A 25,035-nucleotide genomic window follows, 5' to 3' on the forward strand; every position below is an offset into this window, starting at 1 on the left:
GGAATCCTTGTCTTGTATTCACATGGCTGCATTACTGCCAAAATGTGCTCACATCCTGATAGAAACCACCTGTTTCCTAGAAACAGAGATGTCTCTTAAGTAGGAGCCATTTCTGCCTAGCGAAACACAGTCCCGATCACTGGAGATTCTCTGCGACAAAGATAAAAGTCAAATTATTAATGTTCTCCATGAGGTGCAGGAGGGGGAATACAGAGAAGCATATGCTGGACGTGGGAGGCCTGCTACTGCAAACAGGAGAGCCCTCCTCTGTAAAAGGTGTGCATTCTCCTGAGCTGCTACCTTTGCAATCCGGGCTGGAATCGATATCCTGACTTTGAAAAGTCCTCAGACAAATGACTGCCATTGTAATCCAAGTGGAATCCATTCCATGAGTTGATGATTTTGGTGACAAAGGCATCTTGGGTAATCTCTGAGGAACTGCATGCAGTGCTACAGCTGCTACTTTGCTGTTTGCAGCAGTACTATGTCAAGCTTGGAGGATAATTTAACTGGATCGAACAGGCTTTTCAACACACAACCGAGTTTACACAGCCACAATAGCCAAATTAGACACCGGCACTTCATTGGTTTAGCCATTTTAAAACCTCTGGTTGACTGTAATGATGCTCGCCGATAATAAGCGGCCATCTTGTCTATCAGGAATCCTGTTGAGCCTTTGCGGAGCCGTGAAAAACAATCGGGGTTGGAGGGGGGGGGGGGGGGGGGGGGGCTTCGGTCAATTATATTGACGTGAGGATTCTTTAGGAGTCCCAATCCCAGTCTGAACCCCCCTAGCGTGAGCCTCCTTTAGGGTTCAGAAACCACACCAAACAGAGAGAAAAAAATCCATCAGATTGCATGGGACATTGCTCACTAAACGACATTCCTTTGTGTGTGCGATCATCATCTCCAGAGGACGGATTGATCATTATTCCCACATTGATGACTTTCACGTCTTCCGACTTGTCCCCCTGGTCGGAGCGGAGCAGCCAGTCCTCTGGGAAAGACAGGGGGGTCGGAGGTCCCCATGGCCGCCACATGCAGCCAGGAGAATTCATGTGGAGGGGCCTCAGTGTGGGGCCTCCACATGATGGACCCCGTAATGAAGGGCCTTTACGAGACGGAGGTGATGACAGTGGGGAACAATGATTACATCCAAACTAGAGTAAAGGTATGTTTCTGTTCTTTGGAGAGAGATGAGTTACCTGGACGGCTGTTCCTATTATGAGTATTTGTCTTTGTCCCCAATGGTTTCGACACACAACTCCAGTACGACATGTATTACGATTTGGTTATGAGGGAGAGAGATCACACACACGCACGCACGCACGCACGCACGCACGCACGCACGCACGCACGCACGCACGCACGCACACACACACACACACACACACACACAGACACACACACACACACACACACGTAACAAGTTTACATAATTACTGTTGGTTTTAAATATTGATATGATTTTTAAACATGGAGGTTAGTAGGCCTACTGATGTATAATGCCTCATCCAACTCTCTGGTAATCCATAACTCAAGATACAGCCACACTTTATTGAAGAAAATAATCAGCTACAGTATAGATTTATTTTAAAAGTTTTTGGCTCTCAGAATAATATTTCTAGCCAGATCGTATACAATGTTCTTTCTGCTTCTCCTCACTCCGATCGAACTGAAACGTTGTCATTAAAATCAGGATATGTGTAGAACATAAGACGGCTCTGCTGCCGGTCTTATAAGTGACTCACTTATAATGTCCTATCGCTTTCTGGCAAAGCCATAGGACGGTAAATCGTGAGACTCATTGCAGATGATCACTCCAGTAATGTTTATCTTTGAATGCTTTTTGATTACCAACAGTGCTCAGGTCTGCTGTTCATTGATGACTATTTCTATGTACATTCTTATTTGTGAACATGACATTCCATAGCTTTCACATCATCACTCATTTATACAGAGAGGTATTCAGTGAGAAAGATGTAATTATTTATGGGGATTGATTCAACGCTGTCTCAGTTGACAATTAGTTATGCAGCAGTGACTTCAGCGGATCGACAGATTACTGTTTTGATTCTTCCACGTGGTGGAAATAAATTAGCATATTTAGATAGAACGAAGGCGGTACACATTTCACCTCACGACACATCATTAAACCTTTCATCTCACAACTCGTTATCAGAGGCTGAGCTAATGCTTCATGCTACGGCTCCCTAGATGCTCTGAGTGTGTCTAGAAATATAGACTGCGTCTCAGGCTCCGAACTTCACCGCTGTGGTTGTAATCAGTAACATTAAGAAAAGCTGTCACAGTTGTACATTTTACTTTTACTGCTTTTGTGGAAGAACATTTGCATTCAACGGATGAGTGACAGCAAAATAAACCGCATATTTTCCTTTCGTTCATTCCGACCTTTCATTTTCTATCCCCTTCTCGCGACTCTCCATTTTCGACCACCTGTCTGTCTGCGAGCACAATGCTGCAGTGAGCCCTAGTGCCTTGCTCTCAGGCTGGTCTGTTGACGTGACACACTGCTTGTTTTTATTGCCCTTGGCAGGAGTCTTCTCCGGGGGCGGGTTGTTTGTGCGAGAGTGTGTGTGTACGTGTGTGAGTGTGTGACTGTGTTGTGTGTGTGAGTGTGTGACTGTGTGTGTGTGTGTGTGTGTGTGTGTGTGTGTGTGTAGTGTGTGTGTGTGTGTGTGGTGTGTGTGTGTGTGTGTGGTGTGTGGGTGTGTGTGTGTGTGTGTGCGTGTGTGTGTCATTGTGTGCTGAGAGAACAGAACATGGGGTCGGTGTCAGAGAGGCGGAAAATTAGGTGGAAGGGAAGTACAATGAACCCATAGCTTATTTCTCTCTCTCTCTCTCTCTCTCTCTCTCTCTCTCTCTCTCTCTCTCTCTCGCTCTCTCTCTCTCTCTCTCTCTCACTGTTTCTCTATTTTGCTCTCTCTGTCTCCTCTACCTCACTGTTTCCCTCTTGTTCCTGACACAGAAAACACTCAAACACTCAGTAAAAGGAACCTGTGACCAGCAGCTCTCTCTCTCTCTCTCTCTCTCTCTCTCTCTCTCTCTCTCTCTCTCTCTCTCTCTCTCTCTCTCTCTCTCTCTCTCTCTCTACAGAAATATACAAACACACACACACACACACTGACTCCCTTGGACACTATCACACACTCATTCTAACGCATACACACACACACAAACACTCAAACTCAGCAGGAGCAGATTCCTACATAAAAAAATGGTTTAACTGCTGCAGGCATGAGGAGCGAACGATGAGCTTACATAAGGGTTTGACACGTCAGTCCTGACCTCAGGTGATTATTCACTTGGTCAGTGGAGTGGTACTCATCAGCGCTCAGCAACACGCGCCAGAACCCAACAACACCCAGCAACTCTAACCAGCACCAACCAACACTAACTCACCAGCACGCACCAGCAGTCCAGCACTCACCAACACTCACCAGCACTCACCAGCACTCACCAACACTCTCCAGCACTAACCAGCCATAACCAATACTCACCAGCATTAACCAGCACTCACCAGCACTAACCAGTACTTACCAACACTAACCAGCACTCACCAGCACTAACCAACACTCACCAGCACTGACCCGCCCTAACCAACACTCACCAGCACTAACCAGTACTTACCAACACTCACCACCACTCACCAGCACGCACTCACCAGCACTAACCAGCACTAACCAACACTCACCAGCACTCACCAGCACTAACCAACACTCACCAGCACTAACCAGCACTAACCAACACTCACCAGCACTCACCAGCACTAACCAACACTCACCAGCACTCACCAGCACTAACCAGCACTAACCAACACTCACCAACACACACCAACACTCACCAACACTCACCAACACACACCAACACTCACCAACACTCACCAGCACTAACCAACACTAACCAACACTTACCAGCACTCAAATTATATTTAGTATATCGATTGAGAGTTTCTGATGGACGACATCTTGTCGAAAAATCTGAAATCCCACAAGAAGCTGCTAACATAGGGTTGTCAAGGAAACTGCAGCCTAATCTCCATTTGAATTATTTCTTGAAAGAACTGAGGACAGCAGTTGTTAATTGTGCCTGCTGCTCATTCTCTGGGAGGTGATACAGCATGAATGTCGTGTGGGAGAAGCTCTAATCAACCATAGGTTGGAGGCTGAGGTCTGTCCCAGAAACCGGATTTACAAATGTCATAGGAGACACAGGAATCCCTTCTCGTCGGATAACATAACCTCTGCCGGTCTCATTGATTTTGTCCTCAAACGAGACACTGGAAGTCTGTTGTGTAGAAGCTGCTAGCGGACTTCATTTTGCTAGCATGTTTAAATGATTGTGCTGAAAGACTTTTCACAAATGACAGAACACTGACGACCCCTCTGTATTTTTATGTAAACGACTCAGTAAGATTAATAATTGATGTTTTGTGGCGCGAAGCAAAGAACAATACGTCTCTCTAATTTATCCAGATAATGGTCGGAGGGCATCACACCCAACAATACATCCATTATACCAAACCCTTCTCCCCTGGTGCCCTATAGTGCTGAACCTAATCATTCTCACAGATCCGCTTGTATTTTGTACACCAGATTGAATATCAATCAACTATTTAGTAGATCTGTGGTCAGAAAGTAGTTTTATGTTGCTTCTTTTTCAGTCCATAAGTGTTCATCTGTGTTGTGTTGGGGCTCTGAGACGCCAGTTAGGGTCTTCTGTCTCTCATCATGAATCTCATGTTGAGGCGGGCTTGCACATCAGAATGCATTGTGGGATTTTTTGTTGGCGACACTCATTCATTTTTAGAGGACTCAAGAGAGTTGTAGTACTGTAAAATCCTAAATCAAAGTAAATATACTGTTACCTTTGTTTTCTAACGCATCTTCATGAGAAATGCTGTGGTAGTTATATATATATATATAATAATGCCCCATAATAACAAAGAATTGTACAATTTATTACGAAACCATGACATAAAAAAACAGCAGCAAGCAGCACTTGCAGGGAAGGAAATGGTAAGATAGTAAACAGAGGTCAAAGTGAAGCGGGTCTGCATGGGGGCTGAGGGAATAGAGAAGACTAGCCTGTAAGACTGTGAACAGTGCAACATAAAACTATTCATTGATTTTACATTCAAACTAAAAAAGCCCATTTCCTTTAATGATTTTGAAAACTGCGTTTATGTGTTCTGAGCACTGTTTGACCCCATTTGCCTGCCTGTTTTTCTGCCTGTCTATCAATTTTTTTTTTTTATCTATGACTACTGAATAACCTTCATGAATACACAAAAGGCAGTAACACAAATGTAGGAGCAGAAATTATTGACCAATCTTGATGGTTTGACCGATCGCTTTAATGCCTCTCACACACAGGGCTCTGCTGCATGTGTGTGTGTCCTCATGCATTAGGCTTCACTTCCCTTTAGCTCCCTGCTAAAGAGCCAGGCAGCGTAACCCTACACCAATTATTCCACCAATCTAATCCAGATCAGTGTGGGTTTGGCCGGGTCCAGCCATGCGTTCCCAGGCCGCACCACGGAGGAGCCGTCCGGCCCAAGACAAACGGAGGGCCTTGTTTAATCACCGTCTCATCGGAGACGAGGACTGCGTGGGTTTGAGAACTAATAAGAATAGCCTGGATCTGATGACTAGAATAAATCCATGATTGAAAAATGAGGGTGCCGCAGTCAGGGGGCAATTAAGGAAAAGCTCTCGCTGACCACTGAATGCAAAGTTAAGAGAAAGGTGTGACATTCAAGGGGAGAGGATGATTGTAGACGTTGGGCTCCGGTTTTCCACCAAACTAGAACGGTTAAGAGTATAAAGGGTGGGAGGGTGTTCTTCAAATGGCCAAAGCACCCATTTTCCGGTGAAAGGCTACCATTAACGCTAAGCAGTGACAACACTGGGCAGAGCGAGGCCAGCGTTGCAGCGTCCACCCATCCAGAAGCTGCTCCTACTGTTGCACAAGCGAAGATGGATGGCCTCTTTCTACAGATCTCTTCCTTTGATCCTCAAACTAATCAGTGGTCACTCATGGAACTGGCCACTGACTGGTGTGGTTGGGGGGAGGGGTAGAGGAGAGGGTGGTGGTGGCCGTGTTGTATGGGTGGTCGAGGTGGTAGTGATGGAGGTGTTAGTGGTGGTGATGGAGGAGGATGTGATTAGGGTGATGGTGCTGATGATGGAGGAGGAGGTGATTAGGTTGATGGTGGTGATGGAGGTGTTAGTGGTGGTGATGGAGGAGGATGTGATTAGGGTGATGGTGCTGATGATGGAGGAGGAGATGATTAGGGTGATGGTGGTGATGGAGCTGGGGGAGGTGGTTGATGTGGAGGAGGTGGTGGTGGTGGTTGTTTTGGAGGAGGTGGTGGTGGTGGTGGCGGTGATGGAGGAGGTGATTAGGGCGGTGGTGTTGATGGAGAAGGAGGTGATTAGGGTGTTGGTGGTGATGGAGGTCGAGGTGATTAGGGTGGGGGTGGGGATGGCGGAGGAGGAGGAGGTGGTGGTGATGGAGGAGGTTGTATGGGTGATGGTGGGGTCGATGGAGGCAGTGGTGGAGGAGATGGTGGTTGTGGAGGAGGTGGTGGTGGTGGTGATGAAGGAGGAGGAGATGATTAGGGTGGTGGTTATGGTGTTTTGGGTTGTGACGGCGGTTAAGGTAGAGGTGGTGGTGGTCGTGGTGGTGAGGTGGTTGTGGTGTTCAGGGTTGGCTAATATATATGTTGCATGTTTGTGTTGAAAAGACGCATATATAATCCGGGCACAAATAGGGAGTTGTTGGTCTGAGGATGTGCGTGTAATGAACTCTACCTCATGCTAAATGATGCCAAACTCAAATACAATAAATACAAATAATATATGGTACAAGCTTTCCTTAGTTTGAGACATCCATATGGTTTCATATGTGTTATTTTAAATTGTATAACTGATCACTTATCAACTATTATAATGCTCTATATTATTATAAACCATCAAATATTATAAAGCCTTATCACAACCTATTATTCTTCCATTTTAATGTTGTTGTTTTCTGTATTAATCCTCGAGTTCGGCTCAGTAACTCAGCTTTATTTTTTAAGAGACTGAGGCTCTTCCTCAGAGAATAATTTCCGGTAACAGAGCAGCTGCAGCCCCATTTCACAGGATAATGGTGCTGATAATGAGTCTTCACAATGGACCTGACATTTGGCACCACTCTGTGCTCACATAACACCAGATTCTAATCCTAGTTATTTTAGGTTTATCTTTTTCTGCACATTGCTGCACCTGGCAGGTTGCTGAAGTTATTCTACTTCCCTCCTGATGAACTCTGCCACTTGAGTCAAGTTATTTCCTGTAATCGCCATGAACAACAGGTACAAACTCCCTTGGCACGATCACAGTGAAAACACTGTGATTTGAATTAATTCTGAAGAAACCCTTATAATGACTTCATCAATTTGGTTGCCTCTCCACTCGTAGTTCCGTAGCGTTTTGCTGCAAAGATTTCAGTTCTGTCATAAATCTTTGAATGTATTTATGACACTAATGACATTGTGATCGAATATTATCAGAAACATAGCATGTCTGTAGCACCTGGGGAAACCGACAAATTGTTCTAATTCCCTATCAGTCACCAAGAATGTAAAGTGACGAGGATGAGGATCATAAGATGGATGTAACGGATATCCATCCGTCGTATCCCTTTCTCCCTCGCTCTTGCTCCTACTCTCTCTATCTAGCTCTCTCTCACTCTCGCTCTCTCCCTCTTTCTCTTTCAAGCTCTCTCACTCTCTAACGCTCGTTCTCTAGCTCTCTCTGACTCTCTGTCGCTCTCTCTCCCTCTCTCTCTCTCTCTCTCTCTCTCTCTCTCTCTCTCTCTCTCTCTAGCTCTCTCTCTCTCTCTCTCTCTCTCTCTCTCTCTCTCTCTCTCGCTCGCTTTCTCTCTCTCTCTCGCTTTCTCTCTCTCTCTCTCTCTCGCTTTCCTCCTCTGTCTCTCTTTCTCATCTTAGACATAAAAGGCATTAAGAACCTGTTGCTCAGCTTGTACCATCACACCATCAGACAGCTTCCCCAGCAAGTGAAATATGGAAGGAATTTAAACTGTTTTATCGTGAATCTTTCTAAAGTCGCAAGGGTGGGCGTGAAAGATTTACACTCGCTTGTAATGGCGTCTGAACACCTTGGAATTGGAGGATGAGACTGGTGTCAGTCCATATAAATCCATACCGTGTTTTCCATACAGCAGGTAACACTGATTAAGCCGTCAAAAGTGAAAATACTTTTTGCAAAGAGGAAATACATTTTTCCACATATGTCTAACATAAATTTCAATGTTCAGATTGAAAATGTATCAATCAATCAAAGATCTGATCATATGCTGAACATGACTCAGTTACTCTGTGGAATTTCTTTGTATAGAGTTGTGCTCCTTTTGAGAAGTTATTTGTTAAGTGACAATATAAAGACTATTATTGTTAGGGTTAGGGTTATGGAGGTAGATTTGTGTCTTTATTATGCAATCAAAAATAATAGGTTTGAGAGCAAAACTTTCCACACTGCAATCAAAAAATAGGTTTAAGAGCAAAACTTTCCACACTGCAATCAAAAAATAGATTTGAGAGCAAAACTATCGACACTGCAATCAAAAAATGTTTTATTGCAAGATAAATTAATGTGATAAAAAAAATATTAATGGGAATCCAAAAGTTTTGTTTGCAAACCCAAAAGTTTTGTTTGCAAATCCAAAAGTTTTGTTTGCGAATCCAAAAGTTTTGTTTGCGAATCAAAAAGCTTTGTTTGCGAATCCGAAAGTTTTGCTTGCGAATCCAAAAGCTTTGCTTGCTGTTGAGCTGAATCTCGTGGGCGGGACCTACGCCGAAAGATGTAAGACACGTCTCTATTGGCCAGTCTCGATCGGAGTGACAGCTTGGCAACATCCACAGTTAGTAACGAGAGAGGGAGTTCTATTTCATTTAGGCTACGCCATCTAGGCTTCGCCTTATGGGCTTGTCCCGTGCGCGCGCTTGCGCGCCATGAAAATTCCGTAGGCCTCCCTGTCAGCCGACAAGGAGACCATGGCAGAGGAGAGCAGGGCGATGTTGTTGACCGCCGCCGCGGATTGAGAGGCACAAAACGAACACCCTGTCCGTCAGGCCGACAATCTGCTTCTGGAGGCGGTCGGGCGGGCCGCGGCTTTTCGGATGTTGCCAAGCTTGTCACTCCGATCGAGACTGGCCAATAGAGACGTGTCTTACATCTTTCGGCGTAGGTCCCGCCACGAGATTCAGCTCAACAGCAAGCAAAGCTTTTGGATTCGCAAGCAAAACTTTCGGATTCGCAAACAAAGCTTTTGATTCGCAAACAAAACTTTTGGATTCGCAAACAAAACTTTTGGATTTGCAAAACAAAACTTTTGGGTTTGCAAACAAAACTTTTGGATTCCCATTAATATTTTTTTTATCACATTATTTATCTTGCAATAAAACATTTTTTGATTGCAGTGTGGAAAGTTTTGCTCTTAAACCTATTTTTGATTGCAGTGGTGGAAAGTTTTGCTCTCAAACCTATTATTTTTGATTGCATAATAAAGACACAAATCTACCCCCATATAGGGTTACATAAAGAGAGTACATAAACCAATCTGTTGTTGTGGTCGTCCAAGGTCCGAGGGATGGACGGATCACACCGTCTGAAGCTAGTTTACTATTACATCCACGGTTAACCTCAGCCTTCTATATTGACTTGTGATTCCCTGTAACCAATCTATAGCCATACTTGTTATAAGGAATGCACCAACATAGAGCAAAATCGAACACACATGTCAATGCATTGACTGAGACTGAGACTTCAATAAAAATAGATTCAGTCAAACAGACCAATGTAAGGGGAATTTGAAAGTCACGTCTACTTAGTTTAATTCCTGCCTGTAAAATATGACCAAGTGTCATTTTTAGATTTGAGAGATTTTTAGATAGTTGGTGGCACATCAGGATTTAGTTTTGCAATAATTTCAACCTAAATCAGCAGTAGGCAATAAATTCAGTCAAGAAACCCCTTCCTCCTTCCGGTGATACTGCAGTTGTTTCCATGGCAATATGACTATGGTCAGATCAATCCTAGATAGATGCTTCAACATAAGCTATCCCTGAGCGTAAATCTCAACATATTCTCATGCGTTGTTTACCAACATCAGAAAATGCTCCATAACTACGCTATCAAAGAATAAATCAAACTCCTAGCATGCTCACCTTCTTGGCAGTTAGTCGCATGACATTAGGTTTTAGTACGTAGTAAACAGGCTGCGGGGGAGTAGGGCTTTCACCAGGGGAGAGGAACTCCTAGATTCTGTGCTTGGTAGATGCTGAAGCCGTTCTGTAGTGAAGGCTTTCTGTGTCAAAGTAAAGGTCTGTTTAGAATTTTGCTCTTAGACAATAATTCTTGTTTAAATATGGTACCTAATATGTCGACGCTGAAAAATACGTATATTATTTTTGATTGCACTTCAATATGATGATAATGGCTGTTTAATCGGTATGTTAATAGTAACCTAACAAAATAACAAATCCATTGAATGTGTCGATGTTGAATATGAATGCTCAAAATCTATTCTTCTATCCCTTCTATGATCTATTGCCACCTACTGTGAGATTGTGGTGATACAGTAGACGTTCAAGGATGTCCATTCTACAACTTATTTGAAAACACAAGAGCATTTATTAGTCCATATTAAATTAATTCAGGCCAATTGGGATGCCGTATATTAACTATTCCAACATCTAATGAAAAGAATGTCTCACATGTGTAGAACATTCTAGAAGAAACCAATGGGGGACAAATAAACTGATTGTCAAGATTATTTATTAAATTAGGGAGTTTAGAAACACTTTCAGAGTATGCAATCAGTCTGGGATTTGAAATATACAAATTAAACAGTTGCAATTTTGAATTTATTATTAGAGTTAGTTATATTCTAATGAACGCTTTCCCGAAGCAAAAATATGTGACCTGTTTATTCCAGCTAGCTTGCTCTGATTCAATCATGCAAAAAGTCTTTAAGTCAAAAGTATTATTATATTTTAGTCAAAACATACATGCTTACAAATCATAAAAATATAACATAGTATAAATTATGAGCACACTTTTAGCTGCAGTATTGTAAATCGTCCCTGTCTACATTGTCATAGAAAATAATTTAATTTCATCGATATCAGCATGATTCCCATTTGGTCTGGGAGGCATCAGCAGAACTGGAAATGCAAGAAAAAACATCCTCATCCTCATCGTCATCCAAAGAAAAAACATATATTTTAATAATTAAGTCTCTATCTTTCAATCAGTGCCCCACGAAGTAGGACCGAAGAAATGTCATTAAAGTAATTAAAGTAGTACTAATACTAGTACCACTGTAAGAATAATTATATTAATGTCAACAGAATAACAAGAGATTTAATTAATTAAACCTCCTGTTTATTGTTAGCATATACTTATTACTGCATAACCTAATATTAATGAAATTATTACCTAATGTGCCCTTATAGTAAAGTGTTTCCTGTTTACATTTTCCCCTCTGTATGTGTTAATGAAGTATGTCAACATTGGTCTCACTTTCAGGATGTACTGATGTTTAGTGAATAGTCTAGAAATAGTCTAGTGAGCAACGTACCTTCCAGCGGTTTCCACACTCGTTGCACAGCACAAAGGTGGTCATGGGCTCATCAGCGCTACGGGTCTGCACCTGAAACACACACACACAGCATTAGTGATGTGCATATATCAGTCCCCGATGTTAACAGATGTTGCACATGGCGACAGACAAACTGCTATATCGTAGAGGATGTGGAAATGCACAATATTATCAGTTCGGATTATTGCTCCCAGAGTCTCTGCACTGTCCAGTGTAGTGTACAGTCATCCTACCAGTGTGAGTGTGTGTGTGTGTGTGTGTGTGTGTGTGTGTGTATATTTGTGTGTGTGTGACGGTGCGTGTGTGTGTGTCTGTGTGTGTGTATATTTGTGTGTGTGTGACGGTGCGTGTGTGTGTGTGTGTGATGTGTTTGTCTGGTGTGTGTGTGTGTGACTGTGTGTGTGTGACTGTGTGAGAGAGTTAGTGAGTCCGTGAGTTTTTGAGTGAGTGTGTGTGTGTGTGTGTGTGTGCCTGCGTCCATGCGTGTATGTGTGTATGTGAGTCATGTGCGTGTGGGTGAGTTTCCATGTGTGTGTGTGTGTATGTACCTGGTTGTAGCTACAGTTCTTCTTCCGGCACTTGCTGCACTGCAAGAGGTCTGTGGTGGTGCCTCCGGTCTTGGCCATTTGGTGCTCTCTGATGGCCTCCTGGGTGAGAACGTTCCTCAGCTGCTTCAACTCGTCGCTCGCCATTTCCTGAACACACAACACAGGGCGGGGGGGTGTACGTGTGTGTGTGGGGCAGACCAAATTTTAACAGCAGAGATTCTGTTTGCTGTCTGGTGTGGCCATATGTTGAATAAACCTAGTTGAGTTCATGCAGAGTTATTATGTTAGTATGTGCACAGTACACATAATATTACCTAACATTCTTTATTTTTTCTCTTTTCATTTTACTTAATTTTCTCATGAACCACAACACAAATAGCATGAAGTGCATTCAGCATGTTATTCCACTCATAAATGCTTTGCTTCGAAACAGGTGCTTCAAGGTTCAACAACTGCCTCAACCCCATGTTCACTTATACTTTGACTACAGCCACGTAGCTCACACACAACCTCGCACTTCAGTTAGACAGTTAGACACAGAGCACAACGTCTTCGTATCACGCAGTGCCAAAGTGGATTAACAGTGATGAAACCCGATCCCTGAGGGGTGTTGGTGAAGCCCGACCGGCCTTACCTCAGCAGACATTGAGGCTATGCGGGTCATCTCGATGTACCCCGCCAGCACGTTCCGGCGCAGGCCCGGGTTCTTTGGGTCCTTTAGGTTGCTGATGCGGCTCCGGACCCGGTTCTTGTACCTCATGTCGGTGGCCCGGATCTCTTGGTAGATATGTGTCTTCTGGTCAAGGAGGACAATCCATCTGACCATTCAACCATTACCTTCACGTTAGTAACGGATGGAGTGGTATATTCCCCTTATACCAGTTACGACAATCATTAGTTTATTATTAGTTACTTTCATCCATAACTTAATTGGTTTTTATCAACTTAATCAGCTGAATATTCTCGCTGCTTTGAGTATATTGATTTTGCTGAAATCAAGTAGTCAAGGACATTTCTGATCAATAGTTGTATTTGACTGGTGTTGATGTTGGATTTGTTGGCCATTGCTTTGGAACTGTTAAAAGACATAAGTATCCCGAATTGCAAAATAATCCACATGGATTATTGACAATGCAGGTATGCAAGTATTTAACAGTGCTGTGGTATAACCTCTTATACTGGGTGAAGTTAACATTGAATTGATACGGCCCATTGCCTATCGGCCGTATTGACAACAAAGTCAAACCAATCAATCCCAGAACTGAAGGATATGATCCTCAATGTCCACGGCCATCTGCTCACAGTTAGCACCAAACTCCATGAAGTCATCTAGGAAGACAAAGAAATAGAAGAATGATTCATTTCTGTGCACACCCCAAATAGCCTCATAGTGTGTGTCCTATTGTGCAGTGTGCTAAAACAACACCCTTATTGAGGCTGCTTAACCCTTATTTTGTAGTAACCATGATGCCCAACTTACTGTCTGTGCGCAGCGCGGCCGACAGCATCTCGATGCACTTGTCCCGGACCGTGTCTCCGGTGGCCAGGCGCGGGGACAGGGGACCCCCCCGTGGGCTGAAGCTAGGGGATAGCGGCCCTCCACTGGGGCTGAAGCCAGGGGACAGAGCCCCCCCGCCGGGGCTGAAGCCAGGGGACAGGGAGCTGGCGGGGCTGGGGGGGGTCTGAGGGAAGTTGGCTTTGGCTCGTTTGCTAGCCGAGAAACAGCAGGTTAGTTGGTCAAAGCGAAGCAGACGTGTGCTATACATGTTTACACGGTTCCAACCGGCTGGTGGAGCTAATCCCAGGCCTGTCTGAATCTTAAAGACCCCATATTATGCATTTTTAGGTTTAATTATTGCATTTTGGGGTACTTCTAGAATAGGGTTACATGCCTGTATATTAGAAATACCCCTTATTATTGTCACACTTTTCATTTCTGCAAAACAATTTGTGTCTTTCAAAACTGGTCTGATTTGTATCATATTGCACTAAGGCCTCCCTCCCGAGTAGCCCAGTCTTCTGTGATTGGTCGAACGCTTTTTTCCTGCGTTGGCAAATTCACGCCCCCGAGAAGTTGTAAACACTGCAGGTAGCTGGGAGGCGCGACTTTTGCACTTCAGCAGCGCCCACTGCACAGTCTGACTTCACACCGTTACGGTAAAGCTCTGCCGTGAGACGAGAGCACCTGGATCATTTTAGATAAGAGCGCCTGGATCAGGTTGGATGGGAGCGCCTGGATTAAGGTTGGACGAGGGTACCTCTCAGGGTCGTCAGTCGAGGGCTTAACAGGGTTGAGCGGTTTGGTGCCGTGAGACTCTCTCCTACGGAGAAACAACATCATGAATATGATCATCTCCATGCATTTCGGAATGAGATGCAAAAAACAAATGTTTTATATACATAGAAAAGGAAATGTATGCTTTGTAAAGGTGTGAAAGCTTGAACTTTACTGACCTTTCACCTCCAAGTTTTTTCGCTGGCAATGGGCTTGCCTTCTTGGATTCAGTGGACTCTTTCCTGAAGATGAAATACACCTTTACAAATTGCTTTTCAACGTTACATAGACCTTAAAAAACGTAAGTGTTTAGATGACCTGTCAGATTTGGCATCCATCGAATGTCTTTTCACAGGAAGTCCTGGCTCGGAGTCAGAAAAGTCATTCCGGTGAGTCCTTTACGGTGAGAAGACACACTTAAAACACATTTTATAAGGCTTAAAACAGAAGACTTTCAACTTAATAAATAATATTTAACTTAAAAACACAAAACCTAAAAATATGTTACATGTACCTTAAAAACACACTACTTGGAACTTAAAAACGAATTACATATAACTTGAAAACTGGTGACATATAACTAAAAAAAAATATATATAGATATATATACATGAGTAACCTAGGAGCAAAGAAGTTGGTTGTTAAGTGTTAAGAAGACCTGTCCATTTTTGAATCCAAAGAAAGTCTTTTCCCAGGAAGTCCAGGCTTGGAGTCAAAAGCCTCCTTCCTATGGGGAAAAGACCGATGACGTTTAACTTAAAAACCGATTTGATATAACTTAAATGTATTTATCTTTTTAATAAAAATAATAATTAGAACACACAAGATTTCTATCACACTTTTCTTCGCACCAAAAAGGTTTTACAAGAAGACATAAAACAAAGCAAACGATGAGGAAAACAAGGACAGTGCACGAATGAAGTGGCCTTCAGATGACCTGTCAGATTTGGAATCCATCGAAAGTCTTTTCAAAGGAAGTCCCGCATTGGAGTCACAAGAGTCCTTCCTACGGTGAGAAGAGAAGGTGAAATCTAAGCTTAAAACAGGTTATATATAACTTAAAAATGAATGATATACAACTTAACAAAAATAAGCAAAAGGCTTCAGATGACCTGTCAGATTTGGAATCCATCGAAAGTCTTTTCAAAGGAAGTCCCGCATTGGAGTCACAAGAGTCCTTCCTACGGTGAGAAGAGAAGATGAAATCTAAGCTTAAAACAGGTTATATATAACTTAAAAATGGATGATATACAACTTAACAAAAATAAGCAAAAGGCTTTAGATGACCTGTCAGATTTGGAATCCATTGAAAGTCTTTTCACAGGAAGTACCATATTGAAGTCAGAAGATACCTTCCTACGGTGAGAAGACAAATTAAATATAACATAACAACAGATAAGATGTAACTTAAAAAAACATTTCATAAAGCTTAAAAACAGATAACAATTAACAAGACAATTGTTGACACAACTTAAAAACAGATTACATTAACAATAACTTAAAAATAGATGACATACAACTTAAAAATAGATGTGATAAAACTTTTAAAAAAAATGACACAATGTAAAAAAACTGATTCGATATATCTTCGAAACAGAAGTATTACATTTAAAAATGTACATGTGACATAAAAAAACAAAAGTCTTTAGATGACCTATCAGATTTGGAATCCATTGAAAGACTTTTCACAGGAAGTCCTGTCTTTAAATCACAAGAGTCCTTCCTATGGTGAGAAGACAGATTAAATATATTATATAACCTTAAAAAACGTTCAGAAATATAAACACATTACATAAAGCCTAAAAACAACCAACAAGAAAATGTTGTCATTTAACTTAAAAACGGATGATATTTAAAACACACAAAACAATAACTTAAAAGACTGATTAGATTAAAAACAGAAGTAATACATTTAAAAGGAAAGTCACATATAACTTAAAAAGATAAGTCTTTAGATGACCTGTCTTTGGAATCCATTGAAAGTCTTTTGACAGGAAGACTGGTCTTGGAGTCAGAAAAGTCCTTCCTACGGTGAGATGACATATAGCATTTAACTTAAAACACTTAATATAGAACTTAAAAACACATTACATAGAACTTAAAAACCCATTGCATAGAACTTAACAACACATTGCATAGGACTTCAACTTAGATTAGGTCTAAATTGTACATATCCATTACATAGATAAAAATAGTTGGTTACATATCATTTAAAAATAATTCTTTCCATGACCTGTCAGATTTGAAATCCATTGGAAGCAGTTTAACAGGAAGTCCTGGCTTTGAGTCAGAAGAGTCCTTCCTACGGTGAGAAGACAGTACATCTTGTATCACTTTTCTGTTTAATCAAAGCAAACCATGAATTGTATGCATTTGCGTAGAAATTATGAATTTGCTTAAAACCTAAAGCTTCCCTCCCACAGCACCTGTGCTTCTCTTTCGTCACATCCAACTTGGGCTTTTTCTGCAGAGGTGGTTTAAGATCACTTGAATGTTTCCTGAAACAGAAAATATTATAATTGATATATGAAAGTGATTTTTTTTCTTTGTTTATTCACAAAGCTTATGAAGAAACCTGCTTAACAAAAGTGACAATGAAACACAATGATCAACCTTTAGCCAGGAGTGTAACACCGGTCCATGTACTCAATTTCATCATGCTTTGGACAAAGCTAACCTTTCTTTTTTGACTTCCAGTGAATGTTTTTCGGCCCCTTTGCCCTCCGATGAGTCTTTCCTGTAACATATAGAGTTGGTTTTGACTGGTGCCAGCAATAATCTTCCTCTGGATGCAACAGGTTTTCCTCCTTTTTATTTTATCGGTTGTTGTAAACCAGCATCAGCAAAAGATTAATTAGAATAACATACCATGAATGTAACAGTAAATACTTATTTGGGGCTTTAGATGTTAACTATTCCTTAGTGAATTCACAAAACTTCACGTCATCATGACTTCTATAAAGAGAGCCGCTATACCTACAATTTAGCATTGAAAGAGACTCTTCTTCTCCAATAGTAACACTAATAATGCACAAACCTAATTTTAAACCGTTGATAGGCTGACAATCCCCAAACAATGACCCACAGAACCCATGAACACATGGTAAGTCTTGTAAAATGTTTTCTTTTTCATTGAAAAAATGGAAGTTATTAGACATGCAATCAATATTTCAGTTTCAATGATAAATATTGGATCCCCACTATGTTTATTAAAAGTAATATGGCAATGATGATACAATGGAATGCCCTCGACTCCAAAACTCTTGTGGAAACAGTGAAGTAACTTGCGCCATCAGACAGCAACCTTGATGCTTTATCTACCATCTTTTTTAAGAACATCCTCTGGCACAAGACTTCCTGCAAATAGTTAACAGCCGTGTCCCTTCAGGCAACTTTCCGAAAGCAGTGAAAAACACAGTTTTTAAACCTTTTTTATAATAGCTTTTTTTTTCTTGGCCTCAAACAGTTGCTATGACAACTTCCAGTCAGGATTTCGACCCCTTCATAGTACCGACAATTATATTTGTTTGAGCACAGACTCAACATTTCAACACTGATGCTACTGGACCTGAATACTGCATTCAACACCCTTGACCACTCAATACTTTTCTTGACAGATTTGAGAGTTTTAGGCCCAATCCCATTTCTACCCCTTACCCCTTCCTCTTACCCCTTCAAAACATGGGGGAGGGGTAAGGGGTAGAAATTGGATTGGGCCTTAAGCTGGTACAGGTCATATCTACAAGACAGGAACTACTATGTCTCCATTTGTAATTATGTATCTGAACTAACGTGACGTGTGGAGTCCCCCAAGGTTCAATCCTAGGACCATCTTTATTCATGCTCCCACTTGGCCTATTTATAGAAAATAACAACATGTTTACCCTTGTTATGGGACTATCATCCTATATATCTGCTCTGCCAGTGCATTGAGCAGGTCAAGGACTGGATGTGCCAGAATTTCTTAGAACTAAATTAGGATTAAACTGAGATGATTGAACCCATGATCTCAGGGAATCCATGATCGGTGCTAAAGATGCGAGACTGAAAGTTAGCCAACACCTATTTCAACAGCCACATCAAGTCAGCGAAAAATCTGCCTGTTATCCCCTGAAAAACATAATAAGTTATTGGAAAAGTTATTGGAAAAAATGAACAACACTATTGTGCAATACCTTTCCCCTCAACTGATATTTTGATTGATCTGTATGTTTCAACTTTATTTGTTATTTGTATATTTTATCTTTATTTGTTATATTTATATTTTTTACCTTTCTTCTTTGTAAAAAAAACTTTCGGTTGAGAATCACACTGTCTTGAGGACATTTAAATTTTGCTATACTATGTGCAATGCCAATAAAGAGAATTCTATTCTATTCTATTTGCAGGCCTTCCAAAAAAAGCTCTTAGGCAGCTACAGCTGCCAGAGGCCCATCAAAGACCAATATGAACACATTACACCAATTCTCAAATTCCTGGATTGGCTCCCGGTATGTCAGAGGATAGATTTCAAAATACTGCGGCTCATCTATAAATCACTTAACCGTTTAGGTCCAAACGTACATCAGTGTAATGCTTTCCTTTATGAAGCCTCTTGATCTTTAACACCCACTAGGACCAGTCAGCTAATTGCTCCCAGAGTCAAAACAAGACATGGAATAGCTGGATTCAGCTGCTATGCAACACATAGGTGGAATAAACTTCTTGAAGATCTGAGACTTGCTCCAACCCTGACTACATTTATATATCAAGGTTAAAAACATTTATTTTACCCCCGCTTTCTGCTAAACAACAATTTTAACTAATTATTTTATTCAAATTTCTTTCATACATTCTTTAAATTCCTGTCTTCACGTGTTTTTTTATAAATGATTTGAAATCCAGTTTGGTAAAAGTCTTTTATGCACTCTTTGAAATCCTATTTTATTTTATTGTATGAAATGTTTTTATGTGATACACATTGAGCCTGCCTTGTGTATAAATTGGGCTATAAAAATAAAGTTGACTAGTGCAATAAAATAGTGATACAATTTGGATTTCTAGCCGTATATATATGTTAAAGTTTTGACAGTTTCATGTTGCTTTTTACTTCAGTGAAAAATCTAACGATTAAATCGGTACTACTGCGTCACGATTAGACATCAACCTTAGATGTTATAAGAATGTGATCGAATTCTTCGGGAGAATAGCAATAGTGCAGTGACTCTGTTTGCTCTCTGAGGTTTGAACAACGGAGCCGGGCGGACCTGTCTTTCTTTAGCGGCTCAGGGGAGTTCTTCAGCGAGGGAGGCTGGCAGTCTGAGGGCTCCTTCCTGCGGTGGCAAACAATGCGTCAATAAACGTTTCATTTCCAGCCTTTCAGGAGAAAGTCAGTGGAAAGTCACGTTTGGCATTGTTGCCGTGAGCGACCGACTACAACCACAGCCCCATGGTCAGCTGTGCTGAGGTCGGGTGTACTGACTTGATCTCTGCCACCGGCTTCTTCCCGTCCGCAGTGGGATGCTTGGCAGGGGGAGGGGGGTGCAGGTGGAAAGGTAGAGGAGCAAACGGGGCGTTGGGGTCTGGCGGTTCTCTTCTGCATGACGGAGAGAGACACAGCTGCACTGTTCACAGGGAACACGCTGTTGTACACAGTACACACTGTTGTACACATGCCATGGTACACACTGTTGTACACTGCACGTATTTTCGTGCACACGGTACATGCTGTTTTTTGCACCTGGTACATGCTGTTGTACACAAGGTACACGGTTGTTTGCATGGTATATACTGTTGTACAATTGGTACATGCTGTTGTATACACGGTACACGCTGTTGTACACACGTTACGTCCTGTTGTATACATTGTACACAGTGTTGTATACACGGTACATGCTGTTGTACACACTGCACGTATTGTTGTGCACATGGTACATGTTGTTGTGCACCTGGTTCATGCTGTTGTGCACATGGTACATGCTGTTGTACACACGCTATATGCTGTTGTATACACGGTACACTCTTGTACACACGGCACCCTGTTGAACACACGCTATATACTTTTGTACATGGTACATGCTGTTGTAAACACTGCACATTCTGTAGTAGAATCACTCCAGCCAGAGAGGGGATGACAACCGCCTCTCGCAGAGTCTTTGTAAACAACAACAACTTGCAGTTGCAGACCTTGTCGGAGGCGGATGGAGATGGAAGGGGAGGGGGGCGATCGGAGCGTTGGGATCCGGTGGGACTTGCCTGCATAAAAAACATGGAATCAAGACCATGCTGGAGAATGTTAAGCCTTCGGTCACGTAGTTTCTCTCCCCAAAAGAGTGAAACACGCCAGCATCTCTGACCTCTCCTTCTTGACCTCCAGCGAGAGCCGCCTCACTGGGGAGGCGCGGCGCGGGGGGGCGGACTGCGGGGGGCGAAGGGGACGAGGGGCCGACTCTTTGCTGCTCTTCCTCTTCCTGAGCAAATCACAACAGCGCTACAAATCACCAAGATGGAGGCCACGTCTCTCAGCCGCTAGTGGTAAGAGACACCAGGTTTATTGGGTGATGGTGTGTGTGTTGGGGTTAAATACCAAATGTACCTTTTTTTTGAGTGACCCCATCACATTCATGTACCATGCACAACACACTTCCTGTGTAACACTTTTGGTTAGCGAGTGTTTGTTAGCCTGTGTGTAAAACTGTTGTTAAGCCGTGTGTCACTGTTGGTTAGCTGCGTTACACTGTTGTAAAGCCATGTCACACTGTTTGACATGTAACACTGTTGGTTAACCGCATACCACTGTTTGTTAGCCAGTGTGTGGCGCTGTTGGTTAGCACTCTGGACCCCCGGGCTCCACTGAAAATGCTTTGCCGCGTCGCCAGAACCGTCATGTCAACTTGCCGCTATATCTGCTCTACAGGGAGCGCCACAAACCGTTTCGTTGTGTACTGAAAACAATCACTGTACAAAGAATGATGTAATCGTTTATGAGTGAAACGGCTGGGTATGAACGCTATCACATTCACACAAACTATCTATATCTGCAGTGGAGCTGAGGGCTCACACGGTTTGAACCTGGGAGTTGAAACTTCAAAATAAAGCGCACGTTGCCTCAAATCTGCCATCCTTCCATGCAGCGCGACCCATGTGTCTCTATCTCAGACCCACGCATGCACTGTTCCACCACACACGTTCCCCAGCATCCTGACCTGTCCTTCTTGACTTCAACAGAAGGACACTTGGCCGGCAGGGGGGTCGGTAGGGGCCGAGGGGGGCGAACGGGGCGCCGGCGGCGAATGAGGGGAGGAGGAGAAGGGCAACGGGTCGGATAGAGGATGCTGCTGTCCATCACTCCTCGCCTGGAGAAGGGAAACAACCAGACTCTGAGCTCTGGTCTCCTGGCAACAGCATAGAACAGCACTAAACCCAGGAACTCCTGCCTCCCGACTCGCTCACCTTTCAAACAGTGGTCGTTGCTCTGGCAACCGCCTCTCTCTCCTTGGCTCGTTGCGGTGTCTCTCTCCCGGAGGCCCGTGCGTCCATCTCTCTAGCCTACGGTCTCCGGCGTGCCTCTCAGTCCCCGCGTTCTCAGTGAATCTCTTCTCTCTGGTCTTGTCGTGGGACCGGAACTTTTCGGGGTCCTCCCTCTTCTCCAGCTCCACCGCTCGTCTCCTCTTCTTCCTCATCTTCTCTGTGTCTTCGTCTCGGTGTTTCCCCCGTTGGGGGGACTGCTGGCGGCCCTCCCCCTCCCGGGGGTCTGGGGGACGTCCCTCTCCACCGCGGTCCGCTCTTCTATCGGGGGCAGGAGGAGCAACGTCTCTGGGTGACGTGGATCCGTCCATCCTGTTGGTTTCCCGCTGGCGGTCTCCGTTTGCTTCCTTCCCGCCCGGGTGAGTTTTGTTAACGGGTTCGCTTGCGCGTTTTTCCCTCTTCGCTTCCCCGCTTGTCTTGCTGTGGTCATGGAGGTCTTCGTCTTGATGCCGTTGCTCTTCTTTGTGTTTATCTGAGTCATTCTTGTCAGGCAAGGACTCCCGTGGCCCCCCCACATCCTCTCTCCTTGGGCTGACGGGAGACAGAGCAGCTCATGTCTCTGCTCATCACAGAGCACACACAAACAACCAGTTCCCTCAACAGCCCCACTACTGGGTGGTGCTACATAACTAGAGTAGGAGACTAACTTTCGATTTTTTGTGCTTTTTTTGTTGAAATTCTGCTTTCATCCCGACAGCAATAAATGAATCCAATGCTCTGACTAAAGAAAAAAAAATGGGTATCTTTGGCTGTCGCAGGCCTGTATAAAGCCCGTCCGACCATCCCATTCAACCCAAATGTAATGATTTGATGGCCAACCTGTCTGTCGAACCGACTCCCTGTGCGCACTCTGCCCGTTCACTCATTGACTCTTCCAGAAGGCTAGGTAAACCTATTGCTTTAGCGAGTGCCTTGAAGAGAGGGGTGGGATTTTTTCAGTTGGATACTTTCAAATTATAGCTTACTATGGCTGGTTTCTGCAAATTTCTTACCCTAGCTTTAAGGCTACCTTATTGCCTACCCTAGCTTTAATTAGCATATTCGGAAATAATTGCAGACACAGACACGTTTTTGTCTGTGTCATACATGTGCATGAATGGTGAAAGGTTGTGTGTGTGTTTGTGTTAGCACGTATGGCTGTCTTGCTATTTTAATGTTATACATGTTTAGTTTCCGTCTACTAACAGGAAAGATGCATACCTGCTGTCTGTCTCAAAGAGGTTGGGAGAAACCGCTCTCTTACTGGGGCCCACACCGTTCTTGTCATCAAGTTTCTCTTTCTTAGGCTCGGCAGGTTCTGTTAGAAAGAACCCACCAACTAGATTGTTGATGTCTACGTAAACGCGCTATTTCATGAATATATGTTCTCAAAATGTTAATTTCACAGAAATGGTCAAAAGAACAGAACTACTCACCTAAAAGCCTTTTCCAGTCTTTAATTAGAAACTTTGCTAAGGCGATGACCTCTGCATCAGAGCAATGTTTCCTGATGTTGTTCACAGACATGCCAATCCTGGTATCCTAACAAAGGAAGAGCTCTGAATGAGAACAATGCCTGGTGCTTAAAGCCCAATGAAGGCTGACATGGTCATTGTTTAGCGTTACTCGTCACTTAAGGTCAATCAATATTTTGACTGTATAGTTTGTCTGTGTGTCCAAGCCCATACCTGAAGAAGTTTTACAGTCATATTGAAATCATTCAGCTCCTTCAGAACGTCCAAGGCCCCCTCCTGTAAACAACGCAGCATAATGGAAAAATCCATCAGTCAATATTCATAAAACTATTCATAAACCTTTTGAATACATTTGATCATAGTTGAATTCACTTAATGTATGATGTGTACGAGTGAATATGCATACATGTATACAAATGTTTATACAAAACACTTGCATTTACAGGCTTTGAATTGCAAAAACAATAGGTTGTCTCGCAACTTCGTTGCTTGACACCCAATGAATGCGAGGCGTACTCGAGTTGAAGGCAGCGTGGCACCAGAGCTTACAGCGAGCGACCGGAGAACTACATCAACGACCTTGTTTGCGCGCAATATTTTGTTTACCTTTCTAGGGGACGCTTCGAAGCACTTTTTGCAAATAGTCAAAGCGAGTGGACTAATGTTGGATACTATTCAACAGTTCTTATAATCTTGTGCTCATGTTTGCAGGGAGTCATTGTCCGAGCACAAAATCTTCATAATCCCGTGTTTTGACAGTTTGCAAGAGTGCATTCGACTACTGACACCTGTTGACGATAACAATTTGAGTTTTTTATTCCTCATATTTAAAACAAAACGTGTGAAGAAAACACGCCTAGGCCTACGCCCACTACACAGCACGACGTGACAGGAAAACATACGACCTGTGTCAAAATATCTCACCGTGTTATTTCTAGACACCATTCTGTCCAGTTTTTTTGCGATGCAGACGAGATCTTCTTCACGTGTCATCACGGCATTAGTTTGGATGTAAGCGAGCAAGCAATATTTTATTGAAAGCAAAGTTCAAACAGAGAAAAATATGAAAAGTTTGTCTAGGACATGAATTGAGCTTTACGCACGGCACCGTCCATTGAGCGGAGGGGCGCGTCCTGCTGCTGACCAGCTGGTCGACGATTCAACGCGACACATGACAACAACTAAATATAGCGCGTAGTGCAGGCCTGGCGAATGCCACTTTTGAAAGTTACATAAAAGTTTAAAAAGATAAAAAAAAGAAAAGGGAATGGAAAATGCATATGAATCGACGTGTATAGAATTACAAACGTTACTTCGGTTATCCGTTCATTTATTTATTTATCACGTAGGCCTATTTACATTTTTATAGAACCTATTGTATGCACATGCGTGATGTGGACGCTGGAAAATAATCCCTTACTGTTGTGATCCAGGTCAATGTCTAATTATTAATCTGGCTAAACTGAAAGCAGTAGACATGGTGCTATTTATTTACAGTAGCCTACACGCAGATGCACTGCTGCTCTGCCAAATACCACTTACATTAAAGCTAGTGGGGCTT

The 25,035-nt window shown here is 42.8% G+C and overlaps 1 protein-coding gene across 8 annotated transcripts; it reads right to left on the reverse strand.

The window, feature by feature from the left end:
* Positions 1-10,847: 10,847 nt before the first annotated feature.
* tcea3 (transcription elongation factor A (SII), 3) lies at positions 10,848-24,643 on the reverse strand. 8 transcript variants are annotated; one of them, XM_030370580.1, is made up of 28 exons: positions 24,399-24,643; positions 23,688-23,750; positions 23,436-23,541; positions 23,221-23,317; positions 21,946-22,551; positions 21,699-21,848; positions 20,850-20,963; positions 20,680-20,748; positions 19,976-20,089; positions 19,761-19,826; positions 17,192-17,251; positions 16,941-17,012; positions 16,748-16,816; positions 16,475-16,540; positions 16,169-16,237; positions 15,802-15,870; positions 15,627-15,695; positions 15,452-15,520; positions 15,173-15,241; positions 14,833-14,910; positions 14,694-14,756; positions 14,498-14,560; positions 13,720-13,949; positions 13,512-13,568; positions 12,874-13,028; positions 12,240-12,386; positions 11,671-11,742; positions 10,848-11,254 (listed from the first exon to the last, which is right to left on the reverse strand). In XM_030370580.1, the coding sequence occupies exons 1-28, from the start codon at positions 24,465-24,467 to the stop codon at positions 11,246-11,248; spliced, it is 2,940 nt and encodes a 979-aa protein (XP_030226440.1). In that variant the 5' UTR covers positions 24,468-24,643; the 3' UTR covers positions 10,848-11,245. The 8 variants fall into 8 exon arrangements, with proteins under 8 accessions (XP_030226440.1, XP_030226441.1, XP_030226442.1 ...); XM_030370581.1 differs by lacking the exon at positions 20,680-20,748; XM_030370582.1 differs by lacking the exon at positions 15,627-15,695.
* Positions 24,644-25,035: the final 392 nt, after the last annotated feature.

Source organism: Gadus morhua, chromosome 11 (assembly GCF_902167405.1).
Source record: "Gadus morhua chromosome 11, gadMor3.0, whole genome shotgun sequence".
Lineage (NCBI taxonomy): Eukaryota > Metazoa > Chordata > Actinopteri > Gadiformes > Gadidae > Gadus > Gadus morhua.

Coding starts and splice junctions, on each gene's coding strand:
- tcea3 (XM_030370580.1), bottom strand. CDS start 24,467: ATGACACGTGAAGAAGATCTCGTCTGCATCGCAAAAAAACTGGACAGA. Junction 14,757..14,832: donor ATGGATGCCAAATCTGACAG/GTCATCTAAACA, acceptor TTTCATCTTCAG/GAAAGAGTCCACTGAATCCA. Junction 13,950..14,497: donor TCGACTGACGACCCTGAGAG/GTACCCTCGTCC, acceptor TTTCTCGGCTAG/CAAACGAGCCAAAGCCAACT.